A 20,908-nucleotide genomic window follows, 5' to 3' on the forward strand; every position below is an offset into this window, starting at 1 on the left:
ATTCACATTTCTGACAAGAGAAGATTGTATAGTTATGTATTGTCCGTTTCAATTTAGACGGCGACCTATAAAGAGGACTAATTTAGCTTATACCATCACTTCAGACAAATAAATTTTCTTTCCCTTGTTCGAGATATCAAACAAAATAATAAATCACCAATAGTCAATTAGCTGATTGATTAATTTTTAACATTGATTATTGTGTTGTTTGGTAAAAGAAATGATTGTGCAAAATTTCAGCTTGATCCGAGATTGGGTGTGGGAGAAATAACGTGTACACATATTTTACCAGACAGACAGACAGACTGAGTTGATATAAGCTTTGTTAAAAAAAAAGAATACGGGTTAGGGATATTTTACCAGACAGACAGACAGACAGACTGAGTTGATATAAGCTTTGTTAAAAAAAAAGAATACGGGTTAGGGATCAATAGTGGATATTAAATTTGTGCTTTAATATTAATAAAGAAAAAAGTCTCTTAAAATAACAATCTCCAGACAAATAATTGAAGAATAATAATTAAATAATCATTACAAATTTGTTGTTTTTTTAACTCGTAAATGTCTCTAGTGGGAGTTTGTGTCTGTCTTTTGGGGGGAAATAATTAATACGATGAAAGATTAGGTTTTAATATTTTTTTGTTGTATGCATAAAATAAGAGTGAAATCAGATTTCAACAGCACTTATAATATTTTTTATTTTGAGAAAAATAATTCATTAATAATTAGAAACTATTATTATAACGAACATAGCGAACTTTAGTGTAACAGAATGTTACAGGCAACGTGTGGGAAGTAGCCTCTGTTCGACTGGACAGTACAAGAATAGCCTAATAAATCTGTGCGACGATGTGAAGATTGAGTTATTTTAAAGAAAAATAATTATTTTGTTAAATTGTTAGTATTTGATGACCCTACAGTCAGAGGCATATTTTCTGATACACATCTGCTTGACGATGGTTTCACTCCTGCTGAACTGAAAGTGTAGATTAGCGTCATCATAAAATTGTTGTTTACATTTGTGATGGCATCATTCAATGAACGAGTCGGTCCTCTGACAGCAACATTGAGGAAAGACGTTTTTAAACTTTTATTTGAACGTGTTGGAGAGGCTGGAGCATCGCTGGGAGAAACGGACAGATTGAAGCCGCGGTGGCTGAGTGGTAAAGCGCTTGGCTTCTGAACCGAGGGGTCCCGGATTCGAATCCTGGTGAAGACTGGGATTTCGAATCCACCCATCTTTAATGGGTACCCGAAATTTGTTGGAGAAAAGTAAATGTGGTTGGTCGTTGTGCTGGCCACATGATACCCTCGTTAACCGTGGGCCACAGAAACAGATGACCTTTACACCGTCTGCCCTATAGATCGCAAGGTCAGAAAGGGGAACTTGACTAAAAGAAGATTATGTAGAGAAAAATAAATTAATTTGAAGGGAAAAAAACTTCTCACACCACCCTCGTACTTATAAGAGAAGTAACACATCTTGAGTTCGTTGCTTGCGCCCATGTCTGACACTACATCCACCCGCACCATCAATAAACACAAACACAAGCTGTTCCCGTCCCACCCGAAGACTGTCTGAAGTGTCTTGATGACCACACGAGGAGTGGTTGTAGAAACAGTCAATTGGATGGGGGGGAAATATAATGACCGAAAACATCTCTCTCTCACACACACACGAAAACAATAACCACCAACAAAATAAAAGAAAAACAAAACTGTATATATGTGTTTAAATTTAGAAATCTCGTGCATGAGAAAATGTCCTCCCGGAAAGAAAGGATGGCTAACAGAGCACATCCGTACATCTACAGGATATGATTACCTCATATAAATAGGGTCCACTAAGAGGAACTAAACACCCTGATTGCTCCCAATGCTTCGTATCATTAAGACGATAGAGTTTTTAACCTTAGTGGACAAATATCAAAGTTTAGGACCAGTCTCTAAGTTTTGGACACATCTCTAAGTTTAGGACACATCTCTAAGTTTTGGACACATCTCTAAGTTTAGGACATGACAAGAAACAAGGTAAGTGGAAAACAAAAGTGGATAGTAGGCATTCAACAAAAACAAAATAGTTCGTCTACAATGTAAGGTGCTAACAGGGCAGTTCCGTGTAGTGGGCATCCACATTTTGTGTATAAGCTCTGCGTAGTGGACATCGTCATTTTGTGGGTTAGCTCCATGTTGTGGGTCTCCCCGTATTGTGTATTACCTCCTGTAGTTGATATCCACTTTTTGTGTATTAGCTCTGTCTATTAGGCATCCACATTTTGCGTCATAGTTCCGTGCTGTGACATTTTAAAAAATGTGAGACACGGTTTCACTCCCCCCCCCCCCCCACCACCACACACACACCATCCCTTTGAACCAGTGAGAACAGACGAACAAAACTAAAGGCACGTTTGAGTCTCGCTGAAAACTCTGAAATAAGAATCTCAGGAATTTTCATAGAGCTAAATGACAGACTTTGACATTCCAGATTTATACAAAGTGTCCGTATGGGAGAATTTATTTTGTTGTATTCATTGTAATATGTCAAAATATATCTTGACCACACCCTTTTTTTTTTTTTTTAGAGTATCGTGTTTTTATATTAGGCCTAAGACTAAATGAAAGGAAATTAGTTTGGAAGAGAAACAAAACTATCACGATGGCGGTTGCTAGTAAATGTCTTGCCATTGTGTTGAACTTTTAATTGTCATGTGAAGTCTGTGTATGTGGTAATTAATTTTTGCTTGTTCCCCTTTGCCGCCACAAATCTGTGGTGAAAGTTCAAAGAACGATAACTCATAGCTAGAATGTAATTTTTTAACTGGCTGGAGAACGGGGAATAAAAAGGAGACATGGCTTACCGCCCCTAGTTGGTTTTGTGTAGAGTTCTTCTGAGTATAATTCTCTCTCTTTCTTATTCCTCTGTTTGCTTCTCCTCAACTCTCATTTTGTGAACACATTGGCTACAATAATTGCCCGATGTATTTACATTACTTTGACCTTCTGTTCAGTCCCTATAAGACATTTGTCAGTGTTTCATGTTTTAGATGGTGCGTTTGTGTGAGAAAGAGAGAGAGAGAGCAGAGAAATGTTCTAAGTCTTGTATTGTTCGTTAGCTAGCTTCATTTAGTCTCTGTTTCAAATGAATGACGGAAGAATGTAAACCTTTGGAAAATAGGATACACAGAAACCTACACATTTGACGTCATTCTATTTAATTTTGGTCTACATCTGTAATGGTCAAGCTACGGCCCTCGGGCCAATTGTCTATTGTAGGCCTAATTGAAAAATTCAATCTTTAATATGGGTTGAAATGTAAGACTAACATTGATTTTATTTTTCATGATTCAAGACTTGTTTCACACAAAACTTGGTGCATGTAAAATGTGCCTCAAGTGACCGTTGATTTTGTGGTTATTCTCTGTAAAACTGTCCAAAATAAAAAACAGTGGTCAGTGTAATAGTAAGGCTTGTAAAAATCTGTTCCAGTGTGCTTACTCGCAAATAATTTCAAGAGTTCCTTAATTCCATGTTAAATACTTTTTTTTTCTACTCCAAAATAAGAAGACTTAGTGAAGGACGCATTTTTGGAAGAATTTAGAAATCAAAATTCGAAGAAAGTCGAAGAGTGTATTTCTTTCATGAGTCTGCTGAATAGGAAATGTTTAAAGATTCTCTATAGTCTGCTGAATAGGAAATGTTTAAAGATTCTCTATAGTCTGCTGAATAGGAAATGTTTAAAGATTCTCTATAGTCTGCTGAATAGGAAATGTTTAAAGATTCTCTATAGTCTGCTGAATAGGAAATGTTTAAAGATTCTCTATAGTCTGCTGAATAGGAAATGTTTGAAGATTCTCTATAGTCTGCTGAATAGGAAATGTTTAAAGATTCTCTATAGTCTGCTGAATAGGAAATGTTTAAAGATTCTCTATAGTCTGCTGAATAGGAAATGTTTAAAGATTCTCTATAGTCTGCTGAATAGGAAATGTTTGAAGAGTCTCTATAGTCTGCTGAATAGGAAATGTTTGAAGAGTCTCTATAGTCTGCTGAATAGGAAATGTTTAAAGATTCTCTATAGTCTGCTGAATAGGAAATGTTTGAAGAGTCTCTATAGTCTGCTGAATAGGAAATGTTTAAAGATTCTCTATAGTCTGCTGAATAGGAAATGTTTAAAGATTCTCTATAGTCTGCTGAATAGGAAATGTTTAAAGATTCTCTATAGTCTGCTGAATAGGAAATGTTTGAAGAGTCTCTATAGTCTGCTGAATAGGAAATGTTTGAAGAGTCTCTATAGTCTGCTGAATAGGAAATGTTTGAAGAGTCTCTATAGTCTGCTGAATAGGAAATGTTTGAAGATTCTCTATAGTCTGCTGAATAGGAAATGTTTGAAGATTCTCTATAGTCTGCTGAATAGGAAATGTTTGAAGAGTCTCTATAGTCTGCTGAATAGGAAATGTTTGAAGAGTCTCTATAGTCTGCTGAATAGGAAATGTTTGAAGAGTCTCTATAGTGCGCTGAATAGGAAATGTTTGAAGAGTCTCTATAGTCTGCTGAATAGGAAATGTTTGAAGAGTCTCTATAGTCTGCTGAATAGGAAATGTTTGAAGAGTCTCTATAGTCTGCTGAATAGGAAATGTTTGAAGATTCTCTATAGTCTGCTGAATAGGAAATGTTTGAAGATTCTCTATAGTCTGCTGAATAGGAAATGTTTGAAGATTCTCTATAGTCTGCTGAATAGCAAATGTTTGAAGATTCTCTATAGTCTGCTGAATAGGAAATGTTTGAAGAGTCTCTATAGTCTGCTGAATAGGAAATGTTTGAAGATTCTCTATAGTCTGCTGAATAGGAAATGTTTGAAGATTCTCTATAGTCTGCTGAATAGCAAATGTTTGAAGATTCTCTATAGTCTGCTGAATAGGAAATGTTTGAAGATTCTCTATAGTCTGCTGAATAGGAAATGTTTGAAGATTCTCTATAGTCTGCTGAATAGGAAATGTTTGAAGATTCTCTATAGTCTGCTGAATAGGAAATGTTTGAAGATTCTCTATAGTCTGCTGAATAGCAAATGTTTGAAGATTCTCTATAGTCTGCTGAATAGGAAATGTTTGAAGATTCTCTATAGTCTGCTGAATAGGAAATGTTTGAAGATTCTCTATAGTCTAGAATTTTCCATTTTCACAAATCTTCTATCAAATAAGCAAACTAAATGTCAAGATATAAGGAAAACAACAATTTCTTGATACTATTTAGGCCTACACTAAAGATTTCAAGCAACAATCAGCAAGGTAAAAACGACTTGTCCCATTCACGAGGATACAGCAGAAGGCACTCTCTCTATATCAATCTATATAGTGTCTGTCAAGGAAGAGATAGTTCAAATAGATTTAGTAAAAAAAGCCAAGGGGCGTAGCTAAACATTTTTCATCATTTGGGGGCCTGGGTGGCTTGACCACTTTGGGGGCCCCTGCATTTTGCGTAATATTTAATGTAAAAAACACTCATTTAGGGGACCACCTCAAGTGGGGTCCCGGGAGATTTTCACATTTCCCCCCTTCCTCCGCCACCAAAGTTGACAAAGCCTAGTATTCAGTTCATTCAATACTTGTATGAATGAAAAACTATAGAGCATCAGGAAACCTATAGAGTATCAGGAAACCTATAGAGTAGTATAGAGCATCAGGAAACCTAAAGTTGAAACGACACGTGATTAATGTTTAAATGGATGATGCCCAATTAAAGAGAATAATTACACTTTGGTTCAGGACTTAGTCATTGAGGTCGATATATTAGTTCTTCGTGTGCGTATGTGTGTGTTTGTGTGGGCGCGTGTATTAAATTTCTTATCGATCACAAAAAAGACCGCCAACACACACATGTGCAGATGATTTCCTGGCATAATGGGCGGAGTTACAACAGTTTTTTTTTTTATTTTTACTAGACATCAATTGCATTGAATCAGAAAGCAAGTCGTTAATTGATTCCAAAGACAAGTTTTTCATCACAAGGACTTGTTTTACCTCTCAATCCACCCAGAATTCGTTTGACTAGCAGGAGCAGACGTTTTAGTAGGCGTGTTTCCGGTGTCACGAAGTAAAACGTTTGCCAACACACCTTTATGTTGATTTCTTAAAAAAACAATAAAATTGAAATATTAACAATAGTTGAGACTAAATCTTTGATACCAAAGATTATGTTAAACTTTGAAATAAAATATAGAAATGTTTTGTTTCAACTGTTCCAAAGACTATTTTTAGCCACTTCAAAACGTTGAAAGAAAACAGCTGCAGATCAAATGTAGCAACAGAAAATCTAGGTGAAAACATGAACAGTAACTCTTTCATAGGATTCAATGTATTGTTTCTCATACTGATCTGACCGTTTTCCTCTTTTATAAATGAGTGATTTTTTTTTTACTGGTTGAATTTAACGTTGGGTTTATGAGGTGATCCAAAGGGCGTAGCAAGAATGTTTTTTCAGGGAGTCTGAAGTAAAAGGGGAGGGGGGAAGTAAGATTTTGTCTACATTTCTTTTTCGTTTGGTAGACAGCCACACATCTATCTATCTATCTATCTATCTATCTATCTATCTATCTATCTATCTATCTATCTATCTATCTGTCTATCTATCTATCTATCTATCTATCTATCTATCTATCTATCTATCTATCTATCTATCTATCTATCTATCTATCTATCTATCTATCTATCTGTCTGTCTATCTATCTATCTATCTATCTATCTATCTATCTATCTGTCTGTCTATCTATCTATCTATTTATCTATCTATCTATCTATCTATCTGTCTATCTATCTATCTATCTATCTGTCTATCTATCTATCTATTTATCTATCTATCTGTCTGTCTGTCTAATCTATCTATCTCTTGAAAATCTATCAATATTAGAATTTCTCAATTGTTTAAGCGCTCACAAATTGTTAAGCTCATGTGAGCTTCAATGCAACTCAAGCAGAACAACATGACCGATATGACCTAATTGCGTTTGAAATCCTTATTGCCAGCCCCCCCCCCCCCCATACTGTTTTCTATTTACCTAAACATATCCCCCCCCCCCTTTTCCTGAGCTATTTCGAATCTGTCTGATTTAGCTAGGATAAAACAGATTTCTAGACTGGTTCAAACCTAGGACACCCCATTTGCCCCTTCTCTCCCCTCCCTTGTACAATGACTTACATACAGTTCAACACACTTTGTTAGTATTGTTGTCGCTGAGGCCCAAGCTAGTTGAAGGGTGTTCGGCTGTTTAGGCTGGTGCAATGTGGATGAGTATGTAATTAGACAAGTAGAGCTCATTCGAAAGACAGGAGTACGCACTTAGCCTTGTAAGTGTATTACTCACTGGATTCTTCTTGTACAGTCTTCGCGCTTTTTTTCAAGTGAAACTGTTTGATGCATGCGGTTTGTTAAGTTGTGACTAGAACGAGCACCAGAGGAGTTCGGATAGAAGAGACAAAGGTGCAACCGCCTCGACACAGCCCCTCTTGTAAGTCTTTCCTTAGGTTTAGTTTAAAGGAATTCTAATCAAAAAACTATTTAGTACAAAAATAAACAAATTGTAGCGCACAAAAAAACAACAACATATGCTATGACATTCTCGGGCTACTTAATTATACTAGTAACAATGTGTGTGTCTCCACATGTGGCTGGTGAGACTAAACATATGCTATACTAAATCAAGTGATTCAATCATATAGTTTATATGAGACATTCTCGGGCTACTTAATTCCACTAGTAACAATTTGTGTGTCTCCACATGTGGCTGGTGAGACTAAACATATGCTATACTAAATCAAGTGATTCAAACATATAGTTTATATGAGACATTCTCGGGCTACTGAATTCCACTAGTAACAATTTGTGTGTCTCCACATGTGGCTGGTGAGACTATCACCTATATGAGCTTAGAATGTTTGGATGCACAAATGGCAAACTATTCCAGCCGGAGTCTGTGATTGCGAGAGTTTCTAATCTGTATTTTTTTTTACAAAGCTTATATCAAGTCACTCCGTCTGTCTGTCTGGGTAGGACCTTTTACATTTACACTTTATTTTTCCCCTTCCCATTCTCAAGTTAAGCTGAAACTTTGCACAATTATTTATTGCCGATGACAACACATAAATCAATGAAAAAATAACAACAACCAATTAGTTAATCAATTAGTCGTAGTTAATTAATTTTGTTTTATGAAGAAAATGTACAAAGATCAGGGGAGATAAGACTTATGTAGAGAATTAGATCGTTGGCTAAAGTTTTTTAAATAACAATAGCAAATAAACTTTCAGTTTTTATAAGTACTTGAATCAGTGGCTAGCACATCGGCCTTCCATCTATATAAGATCTTCTTTCATGGGGCGGCCATCTATTGTTCATTCTAATTGGAGGGAAAGTGTTGGTTGTAAAGTGAACGTCACTCAAGTGGCTCTCTATTCTCACCAATGGCCCTCCACATCAAACAGAACCCTATTCACCGAGACATTCTCACTCACAGCCAATGTCTAATAGAGTTGTATGTATTATAGGAACAATGTAAATGTATGTAATAAAAACAACAACTGAATTGTATGACTTGACTAGGTCAGAAAAAGTTTGTCCATTCTTTAATACGAGTGAAATACATAAACTTGGACTGATGGACAGAGCGTCGTAAGTGTCACTGCTGAACTGACTGCTAGGGAACAGGGAAAAAATGAAGTCTGTTCCAGATAAAGATTGTCTCTAGCCAAATCAAAATCTATTATTTTTTACTTTGAAAAAATTGTAACGGTCAAACTAGTTTTCCCAGTGTGGCCAAATAACAGTAATTACTTTCCCAAAGTTATACATAAAATGTCAACTTTCTAGGAAATCGTTAGAGCCGTCTCACTCTGTCTGTCTGGTTAAAAGTTTGTGAACTGGGTTTTTCTCTCATTTCCAATTCTCGGATCAACTTAAAACTTTGCAATTAACCATTAAACCTGAAAAGACACGAATCAATTTAAAAAAAATTCGTTTATTAATTGTTGGTGATTAATTATTTATTAAATTATTTATATCGAAAAAAGGGTAGTAAATGCTATTTAATGAAAGATGTTGATGTATATATGGATGCAATCCCCTTACGTTTAGTCACGTTTTTTCTCCCACTTCCCATTCTCGGATGAAGTTGACATGAATTAGCGGTTGTTTCCCTCAGATAAGCTTTGTTTTTAAATGTATCTTTTTTTCCTATTGTTTGTTAGCCCATGAACTTGTAAGCTAAATAGATGAATTGTAAAAAGGGACATAGAGGACAGAAAGAGAGTTGACAGAAAAGACGAAAAAAAAAGAGAGAGAGAGAGATGAAAAGGCAGATATGACAGATGTATAAATAGAGAGAGAGTTGACAAAAAAGGATAGAGAAGTGGAAGACAGAAAAAGGACAGTGAGATTAGAATGAGAGAACAGAAAGAGAAAGAGAGAGTAGGTACAGATACAGAAGACAAAGTTAAAGAAGACAGAGAAGAGAGAAAGAATAGAGAGAGAGAAAGAAAGAGAAATATAGAATAGAAAGAACTCACTAGTAATTCTAGTAACCCAATTTTGCCATGGTAAAGCCTCGTAGGGATTATTGTATACATTCTACAAAATCTGTATATTTGTAATAAAATGATTAAATCTGCCGTGTTTTAAGACAATATCAGTGAGAAAACTAAATTTGTATTTGGCCGAGTAACCGTGACGGCCTAACGACTCGATTGAATTTAGTTGTTTTACTTTCTATGTAAGTCCAGTTGTTAATGTCCCCTCCCCCTCTCATTGACACATAGGTTTATAGCATTTGTATTCAATAAAAAAAAAGTCATGTTGTGACTAAAACCAAGATTTTATTTAAAAAAATTAGCATGTCATCGTGTTGTCTTCACCGGAAACAGTAAACTGTTATCTGATCTTTGGATCTGGCCTACACACTTTAAAGCAGCTCTCACACATCTCAGTGCCTGCATGAACACAACACAACAAGAGAAGACAACTACAGCACCAAATTGTATTCATTCTTTTCCTATCACTAAATACGTTTGGACAATACTTTCACAATGGAGATGTTCTATTTTCAGTACAAAATAGCCAAGATGACTGAAAACTCCAATGAAGATTCCAAGTTGGATTCTCCGCAAAAACCGCTGCCTCCTGGCCCATCAGGGCTTCCCTGCATTGGATCCATCCTGGACTACAAAGGACCGAAGACGAACCTTGCATGGACCAAACAATTCGGGCCAATATACTACGTCAAAATGGGCAGCAAAAATCTCCTCTACCTGAACACGCTGGAGTTAGTGCAGAAGTATCTGGAGGGGAAGAAAGGTGAACTATTTCTAGACCGTCCTATGGGACCAGGCGCCATTGCTGAAGGTAAAACATTTGGAGTTCAATGTTTAAAATTATAGACTACATATATCTTTTACATATTGTCTTATTTATAGTATAGTTGTTAATAAACTGAATTTCCATTTTGGAAGAAAATTATCGTATCTCGAAATACAACAAAAACCACACAAACCAGAAAGTCATGGTTTGGTGAAGCAGATTTGATAAAATGACCGCCAATCGATCTATTCCCCTTTTGAATGCAAAGCAGGTTCTTAAAACTAAAATAATCCAGCAATCTGCTTTTCGTTTACATTTTAATGTTGAAGATCCCATTTACGTTCTTGAATCAATACAATTCAGTAAACGAGAAAAAGAAGAGTAGGCGATATGAAACAATGTATTGTCAAAATAATGAAACCGAAAGAAAAAAAACGTAAGAAAATGTAAAGAGGAAGATATGGAGAAATTTTAAAATAAGTAGGCAATTTCAAGGACACCATATTGAAAGGTCACTGTTGCCAACTAAAGCATACATATTACTTTGTGCTTCAAGTGGATGAATTTACAAGTTTGAGTGATGAAAATTGCACAGAAATTATTATAATACTAAGGCTTGTTTTCGAGTCCGAGAATTTAGGAGGAGTGAAGTACTTCACTTGGCAACACAGTCCCAGCTGCGACCTAAATATTTTGTTGTGACCAGAGCAGACATGGCTGCTTGGCCGTGCGGTGGATGGTTGCTTTTTCGTGCGGCATGCGCGCTGGACTGTCGTTCGGTTGTTTCGAGGATTCACGATTTATCCCCCGTCGTCCCGCAGGAAGTTTGGACTAGGAAGTAGATCTTCAACTCTGAAGGAACATCCGAAACATGTAAAATAAACAAATAACAAACATAACCGTTGTTCTCTGGTGATTGATTTATGTTCTCATTTTTGGTGAGCTGAAAGACGTGCCCCTAAAAGACTTGGCTTATCAAATACTTCCATAGTTTGGACACCAGATACACCAAAAAGGTTGTGTTTATAAACATACCGTCATGTAGGAAAATCTACAATTGAAAGTCGAGAGCACAGACACGGCCTTAGCGATACGCGGGGACCCAGGCGAGTGTCATACGGGGGCCGGAAGCGTAAACTGCAGGCCTTATTATTGTTTCAAAACTTAATACCTAACGTAGATACTGGCAATACGGTCCTTCGAAACCAAAGTTGATATGATAAGAGCTTTCGTGGTTATTGGTATCATGTAGGTTTCCAAATTATTGAGCAACAAGTCCTCGTTCATGAGAACTGGCCTGGTTTCCGAAGCTACAATATTAACGCAAATGACGTGGGTTCCATTTCTAATAGGCCTACTGTCTCTTTGTTTTTTCAATAACGATCCGATCCGATCTGATCAGGTTCCATCTGATCCGATTAAATCCACTCCGATTCGATTTTATCTCATTTCATCAGATGAGATCTAATCCACTCCGATCCGATTGAATGTTACTTTAACATAAAGTAGGAGATGAATAATTTAAAATGTTCTCTGAAATTCAATCTTGGTCTGCAGGTCTACTTTTTGGCAGTGGAGACCCATGGAGGAAAAATAAAAGGGCGTTCATGAAGGCGTTGCATACTGAAACGTTCCTGGAAGACCTAGAGGGTGCCGTGCAAACTGAGGTGGTGTACGTCATCTCCGCCCTGCAGCAAGTTTGTGGGGAGACTATCAGAATAGTAGACGTCTTGATATCAGCCTGTGTCAACGCGGTTGCCGGGCTTTTGTTGGGCGGTTCTCTGCCACTGGACTCAGCAGACAGGAAAGACCTGATCAAAGTTGCACGAAACTTGGAGGGTTGTAATCTGTCTTCAGTTCTGACCCAGATTTCACTGAAATATCCAATGTAAGTTGTTTTAAACAATATATTCGTAATATTTAATCATTGTGTTGGTTTTTTATACTAACATGTAGATCACATTTAGGAATACGTAGCCACGTTTCTATAACGTACTTATTTGTTATGAGTCAATGTAATTTTTTTTTATAAACCAGAATAACTTATGCCCCCCTTTGTGCGCGTTTAATTTTTATTCATGATCTTATCTGTACCTACAAGTGCAATATAGTTTAAACTACGACATTCTTTCATCCAGCACTTTATTTCATTTCTTACGCTGGTCTCGGCTATTAGTAAGTACTAGTAACCTACTCCTAAAGTTGGGCCGCCCCTGATTTTTATGTATTCGGTACACTTGCGTTTCCATAGAGTCTTCGTCTATAATGTCAGACTTTTCATTGTTACAAAGTTGTACGTTAGTCTTTGTCTTCAGAAGAGGGTTGTCAATGAAGACATATAGAGACAGTAAATTGTACACAGCTCTTAGCAATCTGTACACACCAAGCACAGGGACTCTTAAACATGGTCTCACTTCTTGTCATTTCGGCACTTTGCTGGTTAAAGCATATGAAACAGAAGATATTTTCAATCAATATGAAAAAGTTATGTGTGTATGAATAAGTGAGGGTGATAGCAATGGAATTAGAAGTTTACGAAATTAAACTTAGAAATCTTTCTTATATTTAGATTGTGTGAGTGTGGGGGGGGGGGGGGGAATTTCAGGCTCAAAATACAATTAGTAAAAATGATTTTTCTGAACTTTGTATGTTTTTACACACAGACGTGCATACATAAATTTCTGAAATAAAACTAGCAACATGTTGAAGTCTTTAAGCCAGAATCACCTTCATCTTCTACCCAGTTGTAACATAGTGTTAAAAATCTAGTAAAAAAAAAAAGAGGATAGTCTATAAGACTGATCAGTTACAGTTCGCATGGTGTTGTGACCATTATGTCTTGTGAGCAAACACCAACTACTTTTTTTCTCCTCTACAATTCCCCCTTCACCCCCCCCCCCAATACATCCAAATGTGAGACTTTTAGTTGATCCTAAATTCTCTCTACCACTAGACGCTAGGTCTAATCTAAAGCTATTATTAGGTTAGATATTTTTTCTCTCTGCCTCGATTGCCCAGAACAACGTTAAATTATGCTTTTTATTGCACTCGTCTGTAATTATTCAAGTTGAGATGTTTCATTTTCTGTCTGCAGATTGCGAGATCCACTGTCCAAATTATTTTTTCAAGAAATCGTTGACGTCCACGGGACTTCCAGAACTCTGCAAAGACTTCTCCGACAGTGGATCTGTCAGTGTCGAAGTGGAGTGCTGTCTCCTAGGCCGTCTTGTCCTGCCAACAAATGCACCTCAGAAATATTTTCTAAACTAATCATTCCCAACAGAAACTTTGAAGAAGCCGAAGAGCCCAAAGAGTCACCTATTTCGCCTCCCAAAAATGAAGAACATCTTGATATCGCCATGCGGAGCGCACAGCAATTCGCCATGCTGGGTTTTGCGGAAACAGGCCCGGGGGAGCTGCCTTTTGAGGAAGCAGAGGCGCCCTTAGAGGAGTGTCCTAGCACGCCACTGACTGAGTTCAACTGGACTTTTACTCACCAGATGTCAGTCAACGAACACAAAAAGTCCATTTTACAGAGAATTCTTGATCAGCCTGAGTTTGCTCTTCTGACAGATGAAAATGGTAACATATTATAATCTCTGTGGCATTTTACGTATCGAGTGTTGAATACATTTATTCTAACATAGTTTTATCAAGTATATATATTTCTAAATACGATCAGGTATTCAAAGTTCTGATAGTATTTATTATCATTAGGAATTTCGGATTAGATTAAGAAAATTATTATTATTGTTATTATTATTATTTCGAAATGCAGGTCGCAACTGAGTTTGCGTAGTCATGTGAAACACTGCACTCATCATTAACCTTCGGAATCGAAGACATTGCAATTGTAAAATGTTTGTAAAATGTTTGTAAAATGTTTCGGATGTTCCTTCAGAGTTGAAGATAATTACTTCCTAGTCCAAACCTCCCGCAGGACGACGGGGGATAGGAGCGGGCAGGGTTTGAACCCGGGACCATCGATAAATCTGAGCGACAGTCCAGCGCGCAAACCGCACGTCCAGGCAGCCATCAATTAATTAATTAATTATTATTATTATGTTAGTATTCATTCTCTAGCGCTGCCAGGGTCGAGTTTCGTTAAAGTGAAACACAATTCATTATTATTATTATTATCGGAGATTTAGGATAACATTGAAATACCAAGTTTGTTGCACTGTTTGTTGTCTTTAAATAAATATATCGCTCTGTGACTACTGTAAGCATTTTTACTAAATTACGCTGTTGTTAAATCACAGACCAGGAGCTACTTCAGTCACTGATCGACATGTTCTTTGGTGGAGTCACTAGCTCTCTGTCTGCCATTGAGTTCCTTCTGATGTACCTCTGCAAGCACACAAACATGCAGCGCAAGGCACAGGCAGAGATAGATGAGGTGGTTAAGTCCAACGGCTGCGACATCAAGTGGTCCATGCGAGACCAGATGCCGTACGTTCAGGCCTGCATCACGGAGGCCCTGAGGCTGGCTGCGGTCACTCCATCGTCCCTACCGCATGTGGCCAAAGAGGATACGGAGGTATGTAGCGTGTTGCTGAGATAATGTTGTTGATAAGTAAAAACACTACGACTAGAATAGTAACAACGATAGGGAAACCTGGCGCCATTTTGTGTCTGAACAAGAAAGAGAGAGAGGAAGGGAGTCATACAAAATTATATTCATGATCCCAAATGTATTTGTCCGCTTTGATGTCATCGCTCATTCGGCCAAGATTACAAAATAATTTAGTCATTTATTTAATTGACACTGTTGCTTAATTATTCTCATTGTTAGTGGCCCCTTGAAGGAAAATCCGCTTGTTTATATGTTATCTGTATGTAGGAAGATAGGTTTGTCAAGCTTAGATTATCAGAACCAAAAGAGCAATTTAAAGACCAACTGAAGAGGTTTTGGGTTCAAACGCAAAAACTACTGTAATGCATTTTTTAAAGAATTGTTATGCTTATAAAAACTAGCAAACAAAATAATTTGCCTCAATTTCTTGTAATTATTAGCATTTTAATGTGCGTTTTACAAATTTCAAAATCTCGAATTAATTCGATAGAGGGGTTTCCCTAACAACTAAGATTGATGACTTGATGATGTTATATTAGGGGTCAACTTAATTTAAGGAAGTAGACCTAAATATAGATCTAAGTTTGATAAGATCGAGCCTAGGTGTAGTATTAGCCTATATCAGGACAGAATACGCAAAAGTAAAGTAGCAATTATACATAAAACACTAAACCATAATCTTCAAATACAAATACAAAATTTCAAAATTTAATAAAATACTCAGAAAGACACAAAGATAAAGGTATATTCCTCATCCCATATGCTAGGACAAATTTGTACAAATACTCCTTCTTCCCTAGTGCTATTAGAGCATGGAATGGGTTGCCTGAGCTAGCCAGGAAAACCAGTGACTTGGCAGAATTTAAGTCATTGGTTAATATGCATGACTAAATGCATGACGCGTAGGTAGCCTAACGTCTGTATTATATAAGATAAGATAAGAATAGGCAAACTGTTACTTTCGGAAGTTTCGGTATTCTGAAAGCGAACGTATTTTTTTTTTATTAAGCATACATTTTGTTTTAATTCTATGTACAAGTAGCCTACTAGGCCCTACTGTCAAGTGATCGATGGGTCACTGGGTGTCTAATATTGACACTTCTGTATGTGTTAAGTTATGTGTAATGAATGTAGCTTAACAATAAAAATGTTATATGTTCGTACTACAACTTCTACTTGGGTACTCAGTCAACTGATTTATAGTTACACATTTTCTACAAGTCTCCAACTCTCAATCACATTGAGTTGAAGGATATGTTTCTTATCCTGTTTACTCTATCCTGTATTGGCAGGGACAAAGCCTTTTGTTTCCGGGATATAAGTGTCTATAATTTTCCAAAGCTAAAGATGCAGCTTTGTCGTCTTATAAATAAACTGGAAATTTTCAGTGCCATAATTTTTCTTTCCATTAAAAGAAATCATCCTATCCATCGTCCTCTTCAGTTTTTGTTTTCTTTAAACTCCCATGGCCAAAGAAGCGATTTGTTCTAGAACAAAATCATTGCTTGATTTCTTAGATTGTTATTTGTTATCATTGATAGGCCCTATAGCACTTTTTTTTAATGCTACGTAAACTTGCTCAGTGCGCTATGGCAGGGCCGGTCCTACAGATTGCGGGGCCCTATGCGAAACGGATTGCGCGGGGCCTAGTCTGGATAGGGATAAGGATAACAAGTGAACATTAAGATTTTTTTGTTTGAAAATAAATACGTCTTTGCATTTTAGTCAAACTTTACTAAGTACAAAATCACGGTCAAATGAACTTTACAAGCCATCTACAATAGAAGATAGTTTTCTAACAAAAAGCCGATTAACATTGATCTGCCATTTAGATTTACTATCGACTAGCAAAATATTGCTTTTGATTTTTTTAAAGAGATCGGATAGATTTAGATCTATATTTACATGACTATTACAGTAAATTAAAGTAAATTAAGTATTGGGACTTCCTGTTTTAGTTCAAATTCGCCTTATTATTTTTATTCAATGAAAGCTGACATTGCCGTTTTTTTTTAATCGCGAGTAGGATTGGCTTTTTTCATATTGAATGACACCACAAAATGACAATTTGTCTATTTTACAGGATTTTTCTGGATATTTTAATAGTTTCAGGAGATTTCCAGGAGCTCCTGGAAAACCAGGAGACAGCTGAAACCCTGTTAAAAGTTAAAATGGTTTAATTTAATACTTTACAACTAGTGTTAGCGCGGGGCCTATGAAAGTGCGGGGCCCACTGCGGCCGAATATGTTACAGTGCCCTAAGGCCGGCCCTGGGCTATGGGCAAGGGGATATAAGGGAGGTCACCTTGATAGAACTTTGTAAATGTCAAATAGACTTCAGTTTCGAATTTAAAATTCCTACTTTATGTTTGTAAATATGTCGGTAAATAGGCCTAAGTGTTTATCCGATTCAATCAATGCCGCTTAAATCTTTGTATAAAAAGGGGGGGGGGGGCTGATATTTGTATCCCCACAATCTAATGGCAGTAAATGCTGAGTATCTGTTTTCACACATTTACTTTTTTTGTCTACTATGTTGGACTTTTAGGTCTATATTTAGTTTCTTCATTTCCAGATTGAAGGCTACGCCATACCCAAAGGGACTTTTGTAATGGGCAGTATCTACAGCCTGCATTATGACCCCAGATTTTACCTTGACCCTGAAGAGTTCAGACCACAACGACACCTTGACCTGTTAGGTCGCGCACTAACACCCGAAAGTTTCAGGCCTTACGGCATAGGTGAGTAGTTGATATAGGTCTGATAGGTTTTGTGGACATCACTTGACTGATCAGACTAAACATACACTCACCTACACTATGGCTGTCAAGTTGAATGGATTCTGATTTGAAAACAACAATCTTTAGATTACATGAGGGACTAGTCTCACTTTACGAGCAGGTCAAAAATTAGTTTCACCCTTCCAGAATTGTTAGGGTAAAGCCTACAACTTACTATAGACAATAATTTTTATCGAAAACACAAATCTGTAAATGTCAGCTACAAAGGCCGCGACCTATTACGTAAACTCTGCTCCACGGCTGTGAGGGAAATAACAGCAAAGCTGAAAGGCGTTAGGGGAAATTTTAGTTTTGATAGGGCAATGGTCCTGTAGAATACCAGTATGTTACAGGTCCTCTGGTATGAATGCAACATGGTCGTAGTCAGTGGGGGACGGTTCAGGGTTCGCTCCCCCCTCCCCCCCGAAATGAGATCCTCCCCCCGCAAGGAGGTTATTTGTGACTGATTTTTGCTTTAATTTTGTTCATCGCGGCCAAGGTGGGTTTTGAATTTAAAATCTCCATCCATGGGGGTTTTGAGTTTAAAACCCCTATTCTACAAAACAAAAAATGATGCAAACTACAGTCATCAAATTCCATAAGCGTAGCCAAGGGGGGTTTTAAGTTTAAAACCCCCTCCAATTTTTTTTTTCGATAAAACCCACTTCAATATAAGACTAAAGCATACAACAGTCACCAGATTCTATGAGCATAGCCAAGAGGTTTAAAAAAAAAAACTCCAGAGGGCTTTAAGTTAAAAACCCCTCCAGAGAATTTTGAGTTTAACCTTGTCTCCCTTTTTTCCAGTGGGTTTTGAAGCTAAAAAATCACCTCTTTAATATAAAACTAATGCTTACTACAGTCACAAACTTCTATGAGCGTAGCCGTGGGGGGGGGGGGGGGGGGGGTAAGTTAAAAGTCCCCTCCAGATGGCTTTAAGTTCCAAAACCCCTCCAGAAGGTTTTGAGTTTACCCCCCCCCCCCCCACAGAGAGTTTTGAGGTTAACCCCCCCCCTTTTCTTCAATATTATTCTAAAGCAAACTACAGTCACCAAATTCTATGAGCGTAACCAATGGGTTTTTGATTTTGTTAAAAAAGAAGCAGCCTCCAAATATTTTTAGTTTAAAACCCCCAATAAATGGTTTTGACGATAAAACTTCCCTTTTCCAAATAAAATCTAAAGCAAACTATCTTCACCAAATTCCTTGAGTGTAGCCAAGAGGGCTTTAACATTTCTAACAGTCGCTGGGCTCCATTAATAAAGTGCAGTGACTAACAGATTTGGTTTTTGAAGACAAATTTTTAAATAGCAGTATAATACACTGTAGATACCTCAGAATAGGCCTTTTTTAAATACCGGAAATAGTGATTGGCACAGGGGATCCGCTACGGATCCCGCTGGGGGAGCTCTCAACACTTCCCCAGAAATCCTGGCTACACTAATGGAATGCAATATAGATTACTAATATTCTCAGACACTAGCTTTAGAAAACATTTAACTCATAGAACTAAACTTTAGCAACTGATTTCCATTTTGACCAAGTTTTCTCCTGTTTCTGCAGGGGCGCGCCGCTGTGTGGGTGAATCCATCGCCAGCATGCAAATGTTTATCTACGTGGCCAACATACTTCACAACTTTGACGTGTCCGAAGTGGACAACAAAAAGGCGTGTAACATGGAGACTCAGATGAGGATCATTCACCGTCTGCGGGACTTCAAGTGCATGCTAACCAAACGAAACTAACACGTGATCAATAGAGTTGTTCTATTTATTCTTTAGGATTGTATGTATGGATCTGTTACACCCACAACGAGGCTATGCAGTTTGTGTTTGGGTTACAAAGAGTAGATCAGGACGTCTGGGATGTTCATACTTGAAGAGATTTTGGTTTCTCTTTAACTCAAATTCAAGTATCTTTCCGCTGAGAAGCAAAGTGTTTGTGGTGGTTTGTAGACTCTAACTTTAGTCTGACACTTGCTTCAAAAATAAACATTCATACATGGAAAAGTAGGCCTATTGTGCTGTGTGAATAGAGCAATAATGTTTACACTGTACACACATTCATTAGTTCCTTAAAAATTGTTTCCAGCAAAAATATATATATATACCGGTATACATATATAAGTCATGGCCAGGCCATTGTGTCTAGGTAATAGATCTACATACCACTAGGTCCTCATCATAGACTGGAATACATTTACCTCGTTGTAGTCTAGATCTGGTCTGGTGGACTTTTAACAAACAATAAGTTAACATTGGATGTGACGCATTCTTGAAAGTAATCTAAGCATTGGAAGTTGAATGAGACCCTAACCTATAACGTTTAGTCCATTGTGTCACAGACCTATATCCTACCGGGACCTAAATTGTATGTTTTCTACGTAAATTGTGTTTTCTGAGTGCTTGCTATTTGTAGCCATCAATCAATAGTCGATAACATTTGACGATGACCAGCTATGGTTAAGTAGGTGGTGGACAAGCAGCTGGCTGCACATCTTATCCTAGTATCAGATGATCCCCTCATTGTATATTATTCACTAGTTTTTCCTGTGTCGAACCGTTTTTGGGCATTAAAATAAATAAAAAAATAATTTTTGTTGACATGTCTGTATATAAATTATTCATAAAAACTTTCATACATAATTTTGTCAATATATAACTTCTGGCATGTTAATCATATGAATATTTTGTGTTCAATATTTTTGTGTAAATATTGTGTATTAAGGTTGTTTTATTTGTGTTGTAAACAGATTTCATTTGAGTAAGAAACTAGTTTCGCTGTTGTTAATGAAAACTTTACACATTTTCACATTCTTCCAACATTTGATTCATGGTTTTATTTTCATATTACCGGTATTTTAATTAAAAAAACCCGTAAATCTCTGAATATACCCCCCCCCCCACACACCATTTTTTCTCCATCATACTGAACGTTTCCTAAAGCCTAAATTATATGGAGCTTGGAACATGGCAACAAGATGATACTCTAGTCATTTAATAGAGATCTTACATGTGAGTCTTATAGCATGTATGCTAGAGTCATACAATATGTAACCTTATATATGAATTTCTATAGAAGATATATAATGGTACAACTGAATATTTCTACAAATAACATTTTTAATAGAACTTTAAAAAAAAATAAGAATTAGGTATGTCTTTATTTGCATAAATTTGTTGTCAAAGCAATGAAAAATAAAAACAACAAACAA

At 36.9% G+C, this 20,908-nt stretch overlaps 1 protein-coding gene across 2 annotated transcripts; it reads left to right on the forward strand.

The window, feature by feature from the left end:
- Nucleotides 1-1,762: 1,762 nt before the first annotated feature.
- On the forward strand, nucleotides 1,763-20,836 carry LOC106070667 (farnesoate epoxidase-like). 2 transcript variants are annotated; one of them, XM_056044911.1, is made up of 7 exons: nucleotides 1,763-2,031; nucleotides 10,089-10,383; nucleotides 11,896-12,226; nucleotides 13,433-13,920; nucleotides 14,601-14,878; nucleotides 17,490-17,655; nucleotides 19,258-20,836. In XM_056044911.1, exons 1-7 carry the CDS (start codon nucleotides 2,017-2,019, stop codon nucleotides 19,437-19,439), a joined length of 1,755 nt encoding a protein of 584 aa, XP_055900886.1. In that variant the 5' UTR covers nucleotides 1,763-2,016; the 3' UTR covers nucleotides 19,440-20,836. The 2 variants fall into 2 exon arrangements, with proteins under 2 accessions (XP_055900886.1, XP_055900887.1); XM_056044912.1 differs by lacking the exon at nucleotides 1,763-2,031 and adding an exon at nucleotides 7,215-7,498.
- Nucleotides 20,837-20,908: the final 72 nt, after the last annotated feature.

This window comes from Biomphalaria glabrata, chromosome 10 (assembly GCF_947242115.1).
Source record: "Biomphalaria glabrata chromosome 10, xgBioGlab47.1, whole genome shotgun sequence".
Classification (NCBI taxonomy): domain Eukaryota; kingdom Metazoa; phylum Mollusca; class Gastropoda; family Planorbidae; genus Biomphalaria; species Biomphalaria glabrata.

Bases quoted from the DNA above. Each gene is read 5' to 3' on its own strand.
- LOC106070667 (XM_056044911.1), top strand. The intron at 10,384-11,895 runs GTAAAACATTTG...CTTGGTCTGCAG, and splicing joins ACCAGGCGCCATTGCTGAAG to GTCTACTTTTTGGCAGTGGA. The intron at 14,879-17,489 runs GTATGTAGCGTG...CTTCATTTCCAG, and splicing joins TGGCCAAAGAGGATACGGAG to ATTGAAGGCTACGCCATACC.